General features: G+C 47.7%; 1 protein-coding gene across 1 annotated transcript in view; it reads left to right on the forward strand.

Moving 5' to 3' along the window:
* LOC140398650 (src kinase-associated phosphoprotein 1-like) overlaps positions 1 to 17,714 on the forward strand; it is a 514,762-nt gene that overhangs the window by 429,902 nt on the left and 67,146 nt on the right. Inside the window, exon 12 of the mRNA XM_072487554.1 lies at positions 11,987 to 12,099. Within this exon, the coding sequence (XP_072343655.1) occupies positions 11,987 to 12,099 (113 nt within the window). The remainder of the gene's footprint in view (positions 1 to 11,986; positions 12,100 to 17,714) is intronic.

Below are 17,714 nucleotides of genomic sequence, written 5' to 3' on the forward strand. Positions count from 1 at the left end.
CAATAGTGTGTTCAGGCTGGGGGGAGGGTTGGGGGGGGGCTGGGCGGGGGGGTTCGAGGATTAGAGCGAGGCAGTATGCTCCAATAGTGTGTTCAGGCTGGGGGGAGGGCTGGGGGGTTCGAGGATTAGAGCGAGGCAGTATGCTCCCATAGTGCGTTCAGGCTGGGGGGGGGGGAGGGGGGGGGCTGGGCGGAGGGGGGGGGTGGTTGAGGATTAGAGCGAGGCAGTATGCTCCCATAGTGTGTTCGGGCTGGGGGGGGGGGTCGAGGATTGGGTTTTGGTGTCCCGATCACTCACTACACTAGGAGGGTTCCGGCAAGCGGAGCACCCCCCTGTACGAAACGGGGCTATGTACAGCCTCAGCCGCATGTTCACCGTTCAGACCCCTTCATGTTGAATAGCCGTGTGTTTCCTGGCACAGCGAGCACTAAGAAACACGCGACTAAACGCGCTCGCTCGGGGACTCTGTTTTGTTTCGGGAAAATCGTGCCTTTATTCACATTTTGGACGCTGAGGAGTTCCTCCCAGATCAAACCCGCACTCAGCATTATTTTCATCACTGGCGAGCTGAAGTCGCTGGCCAAACTGGCTCCCCCGAAATTGAGGCAACCATTTTGAAAGGGTGCCCCAATATCTAACTGGGCTTGTGGGTCCCCCACAAGCAGAAGTGTCCGGAAGTGACCGCTCGTGGAGGGCCGGTTCGATGGTGGGAGGCCGTTAATATGGGATCCTTCCCATTAATGGGATGGGGCCTTAACTGGTCATTATTGGCTCCTCGCCATGCCACAGTGGGATCCAGATTTCGCCAACAGGAGTGGGCTGGTTAGATCAGAAACCAATTGGCGTCTGGTGCGTTTCCCAATTCCGGACTCCCCCGCGATCTAACCGGCTCGCTCGGATTTGGGCCAGAGGCAATGAGGCCATTTGATTGTGCCGAAGATCACCAAACCCAGCGGAGTAGGAGACCTCCACCCAGGCAGAATTAGTCTCAGGGCTATCAATAGAGCGAAGGCGAAGACATCCGTCTTCACCCCCGACTGAAGCACTGACCAGCCTGATACCCCCAACTATGGCAACCAGCAGAGAACATGGATCCAAATTGATATTGAGTATCTCGGACATGGTATTGAAGAAAGAGGACCAGAGGATATGAGTGTGGTTAGCGGGACCCCAGGAGCAGCCCGTGCACTTGTCCTTCACCTCAGAGAAAAATCCACTCATCCTCACTTTAGTCTGATGTGTCCTATGAGCCACCTTGAATTGAATCAGACGTAGCCGAGCACCTGAAGATGTGTGATAGATCCTGCGAAGGGCCTCACTGCACACACAGATTACATAGAATTTACAGTGCAGAAGGAGGCCATTCGGCCCATCGAGTCTGCACAGGCTCTTGGAAAGAGCTCCCTACCCAAACCCACACCCCTACCCTATCCCCATAACCCAGCAACCCCACCCAACACTAAGGGCAATTTATCGTGGCCAATTCACCTAACCTGCACATCTTGGACTGTGGGAGGAAACCGGAGCACCCGGAGGAAACCCACGCAGACAGGGGGAGAATGTGCAGACTCCGCACAGACAGTGACCCAAGCCGGGAATCAAACCTGGGACCCTGGAGCTGTGAAGCAATTGTGCTAACCACTATGCTACCGTGCTGCCCACACCTCACCATCCAGAATGGGACCCAATTCACTCTCCCAGTTTGTCCTCACCTCACTCAACGGAGCCGGCTCTGCTGAGAAGATATGGCCATGTATTCCCAAAATAGACCCCCCCCCCCCCCCCCCCCCCCCCCCCCCCACCAGATTCGGCCAAAGACAAATCCTTTTCAAGAGGGAAGAGGATGGTGCCAAGAGAAAGGAGAGAAAAGTCTTGCGCAAAAAAAGTGTGAATGTGAAAGTACCTGAAAAGACTGGAACCGGGCAGTTAGAATTTCATTTATATACCAGCTATACACAGTAAAAGACCGCAAGGTGCTTCACAGGAGTGTTATCACACAAACTGACACTGACCCACATATGGAGGTTTTAAGGAATGACTTAAAGGAAGAGAGGGAGGGCGGGGCAAAGAGGGTTAGGGAGGGAGTGCCCATGGTAAGTGCAGGCAACTGAAGGAACGGCTGCCGGTTATGGAACAAATGAAGTAATTATTCCCTCCTCCCTTAGGCCTGATTTTAGTAGCCTTACCTCCAGCCTCCTAAGTCCCAAATATGGAATTCCTTCCCTAAAACATACTGCTTCTCCAGCTTCCACTCGCTTTTTAAAAGCCTGTTAAAAATCCCCTTTTTAACCAAAGCCTTGGATATCCCTTCTTTACAACATCAACGTGTTCGATTAGGTGTCTGTGAAGCACATTGGGAGAGGTTTGTTGTGGGCAAGATGTTGCTTTGTAAACCCAACAAGAAGAGCTCATAGTCACTCTGTAGTACTAATAGCCATTTGACATAAAATGACCCACATATTGACCGTAGACGCGAGTCAATATGCCAGATCTTGTTGTAAAATATCAGCCTTTGTCAACATGCAAATCAAGATAAAGTGATGCACTGAAAGTGTGCCCGAGTCACCATTTTCCTTCTGCATGCCTAGATTTAATGTGAACGAACCCACAAACAATATTTTGGAGAGGAATAGGGGTTTCTCTGCAGTGTCCTGGATGGATATTTATTCCTTAACCAACATCACTAAAAAGCAGACGATCCTCACATTGCTGTTTGTGGGATATCTTGCTGTGGAGAAATGACTGCTGTGTTCCTACATTACAACAGTGAATCTGCTTCAATAGGTATTTCACTGGCTGAAAAGATCTCTGGGACGGTCCTGAGGTTGTGAAAGGCGCTAAAGAAATTCAAAATAGTTCTTTCCTGTGCACGGGGTTTGAACTCCTCTACCCACCGGTCTGGATTTGCCAGGAGGTCTGGAGGAGAGGGAGAGAGATGGGAAGTCATACGGGATAGTCCCTCTTGATCTCAGAGGCCAGAGGATCCAACTAAAGGAGAGTGTTTCGGTGGCAGCCAGTTTTCTTCTGGATAGGGAGAGGATGCAATGGGATACATCGTTCCCCCCCCCCAATTCCTTTCCATTGATTTAAAGTGGGGAGTCAGAACATTGAGATTGATGATGGAGTTTTGGCCCCAAACCCACTCTCTGGCATGGTATCCAGCAGATAATCCTGCTTTAATCAGAATTTGTTTACAGTGATGAAATTCCAAGTGAGTAGAAAAGGATATATTTCTTCATCCTTTTGTACATTTGGCGGACGAGTCTGAGTTTGATTACTGTGCCCATTCTCTCTCCTTCTGCCACAGTGGATACATTTCAGCCCTGGAGGGAGTAACATATGTGTATTTCCGATGGGAGGGATGGTCAGGCTGAACTGATGGTGTTTTTGTACGGACATGACAGGCAGTGACCACCCATTCTGCTTCCTGTGTATAATTTAGCAACCTTGCTTTTATCTCACTCTATAATTCACATCGGTGAATGTTTCCATCTGTGAACTTTTATGAATCCCAAATTTCTGCAGGTCGCCACAATCTCAACATTTATTCCTCGAGCTCCTATCCCGTCTCTCCTACCGTTGACGCCTCCCTTCTAGGACCTGTTCATTTATCTTTTTCCCTCATTCAATCATTACCTTCCTCTTAATTTTTTCCTCCCTTTCCCAAACTCACTGTACCGCTTGATCTCCTCCTCCCTCCCAAACTAATTCTCTTCCACTCAATCTCTCCCTCCCTCTTCCGATCTTTCTCCATCTAAATCTCTCCTTCCTTGTCTCTCAACTCTGTCTCAATTTCTATAGATCTCCCTGTGTCTCACTCTCTTCTCATTCTATGCTAGGTAGAAATTTCTGTTCATTTTTCTCTTGCTCCGTGTCTCTTTTTTAAAAAATCACTCTCCCTCTCTCTATTTTTCCCTTCTCCCTTACCCTATCTTTCTATCTCTCATCTCTCTCCATCTCTAAATCGTGGATTTCATGCCTGGTGTTATTAATAAACAGGTACTTCATACAATAAATTCCTTTTATTGGCTATTTTGAACCTTTATAATCTGAATTTTTAGTAACTACTTTGTTAAAACTGCAAATAAGAACTTACCTACAAATGTATTACGTGTACAATGGGTGGTTTGTACAGAATATAACAGATACCCAGGAGTCAGCTGCCAGCTAAAATCTAATCGAGGGGTTTGGAGATTTTATATATAGAATAACTGATACCAGTGAGGGAGTTACAAACTGATATCTAATCGAGGGGTTTGGGTGGTTTATATTCAGAGTAATGGATACCCGGGAGTGAGGTTCAGGCTGTAACCTAAACAGGTTTGATGATTTATATGTAGAATAAAGAGGAGCGAGGAGTAAATTTTAGTCTTGGACTTAATTGTGGACTATGGGCGATTTATACAGAGACTAAGAGATGCTTTAACTGGGAGAGATTATACAGCAGTGATGAGCCCACCGGATGTATTGTATGAAGCAGATTATAGGGTTGTGAATGTTGCCAGCTGTAATGCAGGCACTTTAATTTATCTCTCAGTAACCTGCTTCACCTCTCATAAGACATGCTGACCTCTGCCCTTTGCTCCCTCCTCACCAATTCCTCTATTGTCCTTTCGCAGTCAGGCTGTGCAGTGGTGAAGCGATACTCGAAATAAAATTTTGAACTAATTGTAGAACCATCCAGCGAGAAGGCAGCCAGTCAGTCCATCGTGCCGTTGCCAACTCTTCAGATCTATCCCACTCGCTCGCTCCTCACCCAAAGTCCTTGAAATTGAATTGCTTGCCAACATTCACTGATCTGGCAAATAGGCAATGCATGGCAGAGAACCTGGGTGCCCATGGACACCCAGCACAAGTGGGCACCTTGCAGAGAGGAGGGGATAATTTAGAAAATACCTCTTTAGACAGAGAGTGATGAGAATTTTGAACTCAATACCACATGACGCGGCACGGTATCACAGTGGTTAGCACTGTTGCTTCACAGCGCCAGGGTCCCGGGTTCGATTCCCGGCTTGGGTCACTGTTTGTGCGGAGCCTGCATGTTCTCCCCATGTCTGCGTGGGTTTCCTCACACATGTCCCGAAAGACGTGCTTGTTAGGTGAATTGGACATTCTGAATTCTCTCTCTGTGTACCCGAACTGGTGCCAGAATGTGGCGACTAGGGGATTTTCACAGTAACTTCATTGCAGTGTTAATTTAAGCTTTGACAAAGAGTCATTGGACTCGAAACGTTAGCTCTTTTCTCTCCCTACAGATGCTGCCAGGCTTGCTGAGATTTTCCAGCATTTTCTCTTTCATTTCAGATTCCAGCATCCGCAGTGATTTGCTTTTATCCTTAATTTAAGCCTACTTGTGACAATAATAAAGATTATTATTGAGTTAAAGTGAATATCATAGGTATGTTTGTGGGAAGTTTTGATAGGGACACGAGGGAGAAAGGAATCCGAGATTATGCTGATAGTGTGAGGTGACGAGGGGGGCTCTTATGGAACATAATAATAAAAATAAATAAATAAAATTGCTTATTGTCAGAAGTAGGCTTCAAATGAAGTTACAAATAAACACCAGCATTGACCGGTTGGCCGAATGATCGGTTCCTTTGCTCTACACTCTGCGTGAAATTGGTGGTTAAGAAGATTATGTTTTGAAATTCAGTACAATCATCGGATATTTCTGTGCACTAATTAGGGTGCTCAACATTAAATGTGCGGTAAATTAGAATGAGGTAAAAATAGAATGCAGGAATGAAAACAAATCATTTTAGCTTTGTGTTATGAAGCTATGTTGCAATTAACTGGCATGCCTTACACAAGAACGTAATAGCTGTTTCAAGGTCGATAAAGTTGCATATTAAAAAAAAATAAAATTGTATTTCTCATGATGAATTTTTGCCATGTTGATCGTAAAAAGAAAATTCTGATATTGTGTTCCTGTAGCCTGGGGCATGTTCAGTATTTCACAAGGCACTGAAAAACCTGTGGGAGTCAGCAGTCGACATACTCTCTCACACTTGGAATGATACCCAGGCAGGGACTGGAAAAGGCATTTCTTTTGCCTCAGTATCACTGATTACTTAATAGCTTTCTTGTCAGCTATTTAAGTTAATATAAGACAAATGAGCATTTTATGGTAATGCAATATGCCCCATGTATCGGGATGATGGCAAATACAGTTCAAACAGCCTAATGACCCCAGAGTGCGTTCTCTTACAGCAGAACAAAATGATAAAGAAGCAAAAACACTGGGAAAATTGATTTTTTTTTTCCCACTCTACGTACTGCGAGAGAATACAATATATATTTGGCGTTGAAGCATGTTCCACGCAAAGGATTTGACTCCAAAAGTTTCTGGAATATGGCTATTCTATCAGAATTCATCGGTATGAAATGTGCCGTTTCCGTGGCATCAAAAATTACATCAGAAACATCAGAAATTACAAAATCAGCCTTCTCGGGCCAACTGGTCCATTCTGCTGGGAACATGCCGCACATAAGTCTCCGTCTACCATTCCTCACATAGCACGATCGACATATCCGCTATTCCCTTCCCACTCATACATTCAGATTCCGTACACCGCACTCTGCATTCTCGGGGCAAAGAGATTGCTCCATGATGCCCAAATAGACTTTTCAGGGATTCTATTACATGGGTGTGCGGTAGATTAGAGTGTTACAGTGAGGGGTGTGGGCTGTATCAGAGTGTTACAGTGAGGGTGTGGGGTATATCAGAGTGTTACAGTGAGGGGTGTGGGGTATATCAGTGTTACAGTGAGGGGTGTGGGGTATAGCAGAGTGTTACAGTGAGGGGTGTGGGATATATCAGAGTGTTACAGTGAGGGGTGTGGGCTGTATCAGAGTGTTACAGTGAGGGTGTGGGGTATATCAGAGTGTTACAGTGAGGGGTGTGGGGTATATCAGTGTTACAGTGAGGGGTGTGGGGTATAGCAGAGTGTTACAGTGAGGGGTGTGGGGTATATCAGAGGGTTACAGTGAGGGGTGTGGGGTATATCAGGGTGTTACAGTGAGCGGTGTGGGGTATATCAGTGTTACAGTGAGGGGTGTGGGGTATATCAGAGTGTTACAGTGAGCGGTGTGGGGTATATCAGAGTGTTACAGTGAGGGGTGTGGGGTATATCAGTGTTACAGTGAGGGGTGTGGGGTATATCGGAGTGTTACAGCGAAGGGTGTGGGGTATATCAGTGTTACAGTGAGGGGTGTGGGGTATTTCAGAGTGTTACAGTGAGGGGTGTGGGGTGTATCAGAGTGTTACAGTGAGGGGTGTGGGGTATATCAGTGTTACAGTGAGGGGTGTGGGGTATATCAGTGTTACAGTGAGGGCTGTGGGGTATATCAGAGTGTTACAGTGAGGGGTGTGGGGTATATCAGAGTGTTACAGTGAGGGGTGTGGGGTATATCAGTGTTACAGTGAGCGGTGTGGGGTATATCAGAGTGTTACAGTGAGGGGTGTGGGGTATATCAGAGTGTTACAGCGAGGGTATGGGGTATATCAGAGTGTTACAGTGAGGGGTGTGGGGTATATCAGAGTGTTACAGTGAGGGGTGTGGGGTATATCAGAGTGTTACAGTGAGGGGTGTGGGGTATATCAGAGTGTTACAGCGAGGGTGTGGGGTATATCAGAGTGTTACAGTGAGGGGTGTGGGGTATATCAGAGTGTTACAGTGAGGGGTGTGGGGTATATCAGAGCGTTACAGTGAGGGGTGTGGGGTATATCAGAGTGTTACAGTGAGGGGTGTGGGAGATATCAGTGTTACAGTGAGGGGTGTGGGGTATATCAGAGTGTTACAGTGAGGGGTGTGGGATATATCAGAGTATTACAGTGAGGGTGTGGGGTATATCAGAGTGTTACAGTGAGCGGTGTGGGATATATCAGAGTATTACAGTGAGGGTGTGGGGTATATCAGAGTGTTACAGTGAGGGGTGTGGGATATATCAGAGTATTACAGTGAGGATGTGGGGTATATCAGAGTGTTACAGTGAGCGGTGTGGGATATATCAGAGTGTTACAGTGAGGGATGTGGGGTATATCAGTGTGTTACAGTGAGGGGTGTGGTATATATCAGTGTTACAGTGAGGAGTGTGGGATATATCAGTGTTACAGTGAGGGGTGTGGGGTATATCAGAGTGTTACAGTGAGGGGTGTGGGGTATATCAGAGTGTTACAGTGAGGGGTGTGGGGTATATCAGAGTGTTACAGTGAGGGGTGTGGGGTATATTCGATTGTTACAGTGAGGGGTGTGGGGTATATCAGTGTGTTACAGTGAGGGGTGTGGGGTGTATCAGTGTTACAGTGAGCGGTGTGGGATATATCAGAGTTACAGTGAGGGGTTGGGGATATATCAGTGTTACAGTGAGGGGTGTGGGGTCACTCAGATTGTTACAGTGAGGGGTCTGAGATATATCAGAGTTACAGTGAGGGGTGTGGGGTATATCAGAGTGTTACAGTGAGGGGTGTGGGGTAAATCAGAGGGTTACAGTGAGGGGTGTGGGGTATATCAGAGTGTTACAGTGAGGGGTGTGGGTATATCAGAGTGTTACAGTGAGGGGTATGGGGTATATCAGAGTGTTACAGTGAGGGGTGTGGGATATATCAGTGTTACAGTGAGGGGTGTGGGGTATATCAGTGTTACAGTGAGGGGTGTGGGGTATATCAGTGTTACAGTGAGCGGTGTGGGATATATCAGAGTTACAGTGAGGGGTGTGGGATATATCAGAGTGAGGGGTGTGGGATATATCAGAGTGTTACAGTGAGGGGTGTGGGGTATATAAGAGTGAGGGGTGTGGGATATATCAGAGTGTTACAGTGAGGGGTGTGGGGTATATCAGTGTTCCAGTGAGGAGTGTGGGGTATATCAGAGTGTTACAGTGAGAGGTGTGGGGTATATCAGAGTGAGGGGTGTGGGATATATCAGAGTGTTACAGTGAGCGGTGTGGGATATATCAGAGTGTTACAGTGAGGGGTGTGGGGTATATCAGTGTTACAGTGAGGAGTGTGGGGTATATCAGAGTGTTATAGTGAGGGGTGTGGGATATATCAGAGTGTTACAGTGAGGGGTGTGGGGTATATCAGAGTATTACAGTGAGGGGTATGGGGTATATCAGAGTGTTACAGTGAGGGGTGTGGGGTATATCAGTGTTACAGTGAGGGGTGTGGGGTATATCAGAGCGTGACAGTGAGGGGTGTGGGGTATATCAGAGTGTTACAGTGAGGGGTGTGGGGTATATCAGTGTTACAGTGAGGGGTGTGGGGTATATCAGTGTTACAGTGTGGGGTGTGGGATATATCTGTGTTACAGTGAGGGGTGTGGTGTATATCAGAGTGTTACAGTGAGGGGTGGGGGTATATCAGTGTTACAGTGAGGGGTGTGGGATATATCAGAGTGTTACAGTGAGTGGTGTGGGCTATATCAGAGTGTTACAGTGAGGGGTGTGGGATATATCAGAGTGTTACAGTGTGGGGTGTGGGGTATATCAGTGTTACAGTGAGGGGTGTGGGGTATATCAGAGTGTTACAGTGAGGGGTGTGGGATATACCAGTGTTACAGTGAGGGGTGTGGGGTATATCAGTGTGTTACAGTGAGGGTGTGGTATATCAGAGTGTTACAGTGAGGGGTGTGGGGTATATCAGTGTTACAGTGAGGGGTGTGGGGTATATCAGAGCGTTACAGTGAGGGGTGTGGGATATATCAATGTTACAGTGAGGGGTGTGGGGTATATCAGAGTGTTACAGTGACGGGTGTGGGGTATATCAGAGTGTTACAGTGAGGGGTGTGGGATATATCAGAGTGTTACAGTGAGGGGTGTGGGGTATATCAGTGTTACAGTGAGGGGTGTGGGGTATATCAGTGTTACAGTGAGGGGTGTGGGGTATATCAGTGTTACAGTGAGGGGTGTGGGGTATATCAGAGTGTTACAGTGAGGGCTGTGGGGTATATCAGTGTTACAGTGAGGGGTGTGGGGTATATCAGAGTGTTACAGTGAGGGGTGTGGGGTATATCAGAGTGTTACAGTGAGGGGTGTGGGTATATCAGAGTGTTACAGTGAGGAGTGTGGGGTATATCAGTGTTACAGTGAGGGGTGTTGGGTATATCAGTGTTACAGTGAGGGGTGTGGGGTATATCAGAGTGTTACAGTGAGGAGTGTGGGATAAATCAGTGTTACAGTGAGGGGCGTGGGGTATATCAGTGTTACAGTGTGGGGTATATCAGTGTTACAGTGAGGGGTGTGGGGTATATCAGAGTGTTACAGTGAAGGGGGTGGGGTATATCAGAGTGTTACAGTGAGAAGTGTGGGGTATATCAGTGTTACAGTGAGGGGTGTGGGGTATATCAGATTATTACAGTGAGGGGTGTGGGGAATATCGCAGTGTTACAGTGAGGGGTGTGGGATATATTAGTGTTACAGTGAGGGGTAAATCAGAGTGTTACAGTGAGGGGTGTGGGGTATATCAGTATTACAGTGAGGGTGTGGGTATATCAGAGTGTTACAGTGAGGGTGAGGGTATATCAGAGTGTTACAGTGAGGGGTGTGTGGTAAATCAGAGGGTTACAGTGAGGGGTGTGGGGTATATCCGAGTGTTACAGTGAGGGGTGTGAGGTATATCAGAGTGTTACAGTGAGGGGTGTGGCGTATATCAGAGTGTTACAGTGAGGGGCGTGGGGTATATCAGTGTTACAGAGAGGGGTGTGGCGTATATCAGAGTGTTACAGTGAGGGGTGTGGGGTATATCAGTGTTACAGAGAGGGGTGTGGCGTATATCAGACTGTTACAGTGAGGGGTGTGGGTATATATCAGAGTGTTGCAGTGAGGGGTGTGGGGTATATTAGACTGTGATAGTGAGGGGTGTGGGTATATATCAGAGTGTTACAGTAAGGGGTGCGGGGTATATTAGAGTGTTACAGTAAGGGGTGTGGGGTATATTAGACTGATACAGTGAGGGGTGTGGGCTATATAGAGTGTTACAGTGAGGGGTGTGGGGTATATCAGAGTGTTGCAGTGAGGAGTGTGGGATATATCAGTGTTACAGTGAGGGGTGTGGGTATATATCAGAGTGTTGCAGTGAGGGGTGTGGGGTATATCAGTGTTGCAGTGAGGGGTGTGGGGTATATCAGAGTGTTACAGTGAGGGGTGTGGGTATATATCAGAGTGTTACAGTAAGGGTGTGGGGTATATTAGAGTGTTACAGTAAGGGGTGTGGGGTATATTAGACTGATACAGTGAGGGGTGTGGGATATATCAGTGTTACAGTGAGGGGTGTGGGTACATCAGAGTGTTACAGTGAGGGGTGTGGGGTATATCAGTGTTACAGTGAGGGGTGTGGGGTATATCAGAGTGTTACAGTGAGGGGTGTGGGGTATATCAGAGTGTTACAGTGAGGGGTGTGGGGTATATCAGAGTTACAGTGAGGGGTGTGGGTGTATATCAGAGTGTTACTGTGAGGGGTGTGGGATATATCAGAGTGTTGCAGTGAGGGGTGTGGGGTATATCAGAGTGTTACAGTGAGGGGTGTGGGATATATTAGACTGATACAGTGAGGGGTGTGGGGTATATCCGAGTGTTACAGTAAGGGGTGTGGGGTATATTAGACTGATACAGTGAGGGGTGTGGGTGTATATCAGAGTTTTACAGTGTGGGGTGTATCAGCTCTTCACAAACATCCTGACTGGGGAAATTCAAACAGCTGGAATACATTCTAGTTGTCAGGCTAATAGTTGAACACAGTTGACGTAAAGGATTTTTAAAGGTGATTACATAGCAATAATGGATGTGTGGGAGTCCACTTGTTTGTACATGAAGGAAGGGGTGGCTTTGATTAAAAAGCTCAACCTGCAGTTCCTGTTTTGTGATCCACTTTCCTCTTCACTTATAATCTGCCTAACTCCCACCTATGGTTCATTGAGAAAGGGCATTAAATAGCCTGAATAAATCTTTGAATCGTTATAATGTCTCCTCTTTTCACTTTTTGAAGGCAATACCAGCTTCGATTATTCAAGCTTCTACCTGGGACTCTGGGATTGCATTAGTGAGGAACCTGATGAACTGTCATTTAAACGAGGAGATCTGATCCACATCCTGAGCAAAGTAAGGCAATGAACCAATCATTTTCTCTGTTTGTGATGTGTGAAGATGTCCGTCTCCTCACTCTCAACATTCTGATCATTGTTAATTCCACGCTGTGAACATGCCATCAATGGTCACCCCCTTGCCTCCCAGTCAGTGCATCATGGTTTCAGGGACCCACTGCAGTGATTTGAACGTATAATCTGAACGAACACTCCAGTGCAATGCTGAGGAGTGCTGCACAGTCAGATTTACCATTTTCGGATGAGCTGGTAAACAGAGGCCCAGTCTGCCCTCTGAGCTGGGTGTAAAAATCCCATTATTTCAAAAAAAGCATGGAATTTATCCCCAATGTCCTGGCAAATACTTATTATAGAACATAGAACATAGAACATACAGTGCAGAAGGAGGCCATTCGGCCCATCGAGTCTGCACCGACCCACTTAAGCCCTCACTTCCACCCTATCCCCGTAACCCAACAACCCCTCCTAACCTTTTTGGTCACTAAGGGCAATTTAGCATTGCCAATCTACCTAACCTGCACATCTTTGGACTGTGGGAGGAAACCGGAGCACCCGGAGGAAACCCACGCAGACACGGGGAGGACGTGCAGACTCCGCACAGTCTTATTCTGATCACTGTCCAGTGACCCCTGCGACATATAAAAACAGAGATTTGCATTTTGAAAGCACCTTTCGCCTTATTCATTAAACAACATCACTGAAAACAAATGAGCTCATAATTTTTCTAATTGCTGTTAATTGTACTTTGCTGTGTACAAGTTGGTTGTCAAATTTCCTGACTGACTATATTTCACCAAATCATTTTGGGACATCATGAGATGGTGAAAGGTGCTTTCAAAATGCAAATCTCTGTTTTTATATGTCGCAGGGGTCACTGGACAGTGATCAGCAGTGAGACAGAAGCAAATTACTGCAGATGCTGGAATCTGAAACAAGAACCGAAAATATTGGACAATCTCAGCAGGTCTGACAGCCTCTGTCATCCAGACTCGAAACGTTCGCTCCCTTCTCTCTCCACAGATGCTGTCAGACCTGTTGAGATTGTCCAGTATTTTTAGTTTGTTGATCAGTCGTGGACCCCTGGTTGATGGCCTTTTTCCACATTTAATGGCCATCCACCAGCGAGCTTCACCCACCCTAGATACCCTGATGCGAATCACAGCATGTCACATCACCATGTAGTTTTAATTTGCTGGGTTTGATTTCGCTCTCTATGTGCTTGGGGCTAATGGGTCACAGGAGTGGTCAGATTTGTTCTCTTTCAGTCATAACACAGCTGACCTGGACTCTGTACCTGAAGGACAAGGTCTATCGGAGAGCTGTGAACTTGTGGAATCCTGTCCCACAGAAAGCTGTTGGGGTCAGTTTGTTGGATATATTCAACAGGGAGCTGGATGTGGGCCTTGTGGCTAAAGGGATCAAGAGGTATGGAGAGAAAGTGGGAGTGGGATACTGAATTTGCATGATCAGCCATGATCATATTGACTGGTGGTGCAGGCTCGAGGGGCTGAATGGCCTACTCCTGCACCTATTTTCTATGTTTCTTTGTCTGTTGTGAGGAGTAAGGACCAAAGTCAGGTGGGGAAGTTTTCCTGATCATCCTCTGAAAACCATGACGAGCAAGTCAATAATTTTGCTAAGTTCCTTCACTGTGGGTTTGATAACCATGACAGGTAGGCTTTCTGTGATGTTTTGAGTTTCCTCGCTGACCGTGTTCTCTCTGGAGTATAACTGAAGGTACTATTCCATCCATCTATCCAACTGTTTGTAAACCAATGGATGGAAAATTGTTGGAAAGATGGTTCCCTTGTGCTGATGTGTCCCTCCGTATCTGCCTTTCCTATACACTCACTGCCCAGGGAATCCAGCATTCTCACTAAACCATGAGGCACTATGTTGCATTTGCTTTGTGTTTGATGGCCACAGCGGCACTCCTGGACTCGAGACCCTGTCTGGAGATTGCAGTGCAGCATTACTAATAACCGTGTCCTTGCAGCGAGATTATGAGGAAATAATTAGCAATGCAGTACAGTACTGCTGTATAAATACAGGTTTAATGCAGTCATTGAAGAAATAATGAATAAATGCAAATGTTTGTTAAATTATCTACTTAAGCGTCAGACAGAGAGGGAAAATCCATTCTCTCTTTCTCTGTCCCTGGACTGATTCAAACACAATACCAAAGCCCTAAAGGCTGTGAATAATCTCTTGATGAGTGCCAGCGATTTTCCCGTCTCGCGCGATTATTCACCAGTTCAACTTCAGGTCACCTGTGCTGCACAAAGGCTTGAATTGATTGGTCCATTAGCCTGTGACAGAAGACTGGCGAAGGAGATACACCATCGTGATTGGTGAGTTTGAGTAACTACTTGTGTTTCTAACCCATACAAGGAGCCTGACACCAACAATGTATCACATCGAGGTTGCTGAAACACAGCAGTTACTTCCCAATCATTATGCATTAGGAGTGTGTGTGTGTCTCTCTCCACTCTCTCTGTGTAGCCTATTCTTTGGGAGTAATGCAGAGATGTTGGAGCAAAGAGACTTGATTGTAGATTCTGCTTGTATATCTATGTGTGTGCAGAGACAGAGCCTTATCAGTAATTTACGTTAATATCAAATTGTAGGCCTGATGTATTTGTGTGTTACGGTGCGACACTGATGAACATTTGCACTTCAAATTATCTCTTAATTTTCCTAATTAAAAGACCTGGGGGAAAGAATGACCCAAATATGAGACATCCCATCAGTTAGTACGGGCTCCCCAGAGAATGGGAAACCTGACTTTTAATGTGCCTCCGCAGTTACACTCAGACTGGGAGAAGCACACAGAGGGTTTGGAGACGAGTGCTGGAGGAGTCAGGCTGGGTGGAAACCAAGAGCCACAGAATAGACGTCGTCCGCTCATCGGCGGCAAGTGGGCGAAACAGGAGCCTGAGAGAGATTAGCCAGAGGCTAATCATTATTTCATGGAATGGTGGTGGACCAGACTCAGGGGGCTGAATGGCCTCCTGTTGTATCTGGAATGGGAGTGCAAGATTTGGAGTGGGGTTTTCAATGCAGGAAGGAAGGAATAAGCTGGACAAGGAATTCAGGGGGCAAGAACCCGTTGACAGGATGTACAGTGGGACCCTGAGAATGAGCGGGAGGGAGAAAGCCAGAGTCATCCCGAAGGAAATGAGAGAGGACAGAATGCACTCGGAGCATGGACTGAAATGGAAATGAAGATGGACATAGAACAACAGAGAACATACAGTGTAGAAGGAGGCCATTCGGTCCATCGAGTCTGCACCAACCCACTTAAACCCAATAACCCCTCCTAAACTTTGTGGTCACTAAGGGAAATTTATCATGGCCATTCCACCTAACCTGCACATCTTTGGACTGTGGGAGGAACCCGGAGGAAACCCACGCACACACAGGGAGGACGTGCAGACTCCGCACAGACAGTGACCCAGCGGGGAATCGAACCTGGGACCCTGGAGCTGTGAAGCCACAGTGCTATCCACTTGTGCTACCGTGCTGCCCAATTTAGTGTTACTACACTAGAAGGGGACACTGAAGAGAATAGGGTCCAATAATTAGGAAACATTCAACCAAAGGTTTACTTATTAATCAAACAGCCACAAGTTACTTTATTTTTGAATTTACTTTGGCAAATTCAAATCTGGTGAAAATCTGTTTTGGAACCCTGATCCAATCCAGATTCTGCCCATACTTGGGGAAAAAACAGCATCCAGGAGGAGTCATTGTTTTCCCAGGAACAGGAGGAAGCTCGTCAGCCCCTCCAGCCTGTTCTGTCACCCAATCAGACCATGACAGGTCTGTACCTCAACTCCACCCATCTTAGCTCCAGATCCCTTGACCATCTAAAATCTATCAACCTTGAAAGTTCCAGTTGCCCCCTAGTCTCGAGAGTTTTCCATGGGAGAGGATTCCAGGTTTACACCAGCCTTTGGCTGGGAAGGTGTTTTCTGATTTTTGCGCCTGAATGGCCCAGCTCTAAATTGTAGATCATGTCCAATTGTTCTTAATGCCTCCCCCAGAGGGAAAGCTGCTCCATACCCCTTCTTGACATTCCAAACATCACATCGCCCCTCAATCTTCTAACCTCAGGGGAATAGAAGCCAAGCTGGTGTCTTCTGATGTGGTGATGAGTGGAAACCAGAGGGATTGGGTTGCCAACTCTCGTTGGAGAGATTCCTGGAGGTTTCACCACCTGCCCCTCCCCCCCAGACACTCCCTATTCGTTGCCCGATTCCCATCTTTGCAGTGCCCTGCCTTACTATGGCCAATAAAATAAAATCCTGCATTTCCATAGTACTGTTCCCAACCTCAGGACATCCCAATACACGTTACTCCCAATGGTGTAATTTTGAGTTACTGTTGGAATGTGCACCCAGCAAGTTCACACAAACAGGAATCTGATTTTTGTGGTGTTTGATTGAGGGATAATTATTGAGCAGGACACTGGGGAGAACTCTTGCTCTTGTTCAGAATAGTGCCATGGGATCTCCCCGAGCAGGCATGTGGGGCTTTGCTTTAACATCTCATGTGAAAGAGAGGCACCTCTGGCAGAGCAGCACTCTCTCCATACTGCACTGGGAATTGTCACATTCTTATTCTCAAGCCCCCCCCCCCAATGGGGGTTGAATTCACACCTGCCCCACTGCCAGGTGAAGGGGCTATCGACTGAGATTAATCTTCGATTCCGAGAGGGTTTGCAGCTTCGCCGGAGGCAATAGTGGAGCCTGGAGTGTGAAGTGAGTGTGAGGTGAGTGTGCAAGGACCCCAAGCACAGTCCCCCTCCTCTGGAGCCACACTCTGCCCCCATGATGTGGGCTGTCAGTCCAGTCCGGAGCACAGGGCAATGTGCTGTTGTTCCAGATCGCGCGGGTTGACAGCCGGCCTGCAGGGGGCGTCCTCGGCACTGCTGCCAATCCCAGTCGTGGCGGCGCCCTTTGTGGGATCTTGCTGTGCACAGTAGAAGCCTGCGTCACAGTCCCTGCAGCTTGAGGTGACGCCGTGGCTGGGATGTGATTAAGGGACTCCATCAGAGTCCCCCCCCCCCCCCCCAGCCACTCATTGAAGCTGGGTTCAAATGCAGTCCGCGCACAATTCCAAGCCTTAATGAGGCGACTGTGTGATGTGTTTGCGGTGAATTTCTGGGTCCCTTATCCCCTCCTCTCCCCCCCCCCCCCCTCTCCCCGTTCCACCCTGGGGGTCTCTCTGCCCCCCCCCCCCCCCCCCGTTCCCCCCTGGGGGACTCTCTGCCTCCCCCACCCCCCGGGGGACTCTCCCCCCCCCCCCCCCCCCCCCGGGGTCTCTCTGCCCCCCCCCCCCCCGGCGGGGTCTCTCTGCCCCCCCCCCCCCGGGGTCTCTCTGCCCCCCCCTGGGGTCTCTGCCTCCTCCCAATGCTGCTGTGGGCGCAGTGAGAGATGGAGGGCGGATTGGGGGGTGAGCTCCAGCAGTTCTCTCGACTGGATCACTGAGTGTGAGTGGCTGCGGTGTCCTGGCCGATTGTGCACCTCTCTCAACAGAACAGATTGTACTGTGCTGGCACCGTTAATGAGGCGAGACACAGAGAGAGAGGGAGGGAGGGAGACAGAGAGA

The sequence above is a fragment of the Scyliorhinus torazame genome, chromosome 21 (genome assembly GCF_047496885.1).
Source record: "Scyliorhinus torazame isolate Kashiwa2021f chromosome 21, sScyTor2.1, whole genome shotgun sequence".
Lineage (NCBI taxonomy): Eukaryota > Metazoa > Chordata > Chondrichthyes > Carcharhiniformes > Scyliorhinidae > Scyliorhinus > Scyliorhinus torazame.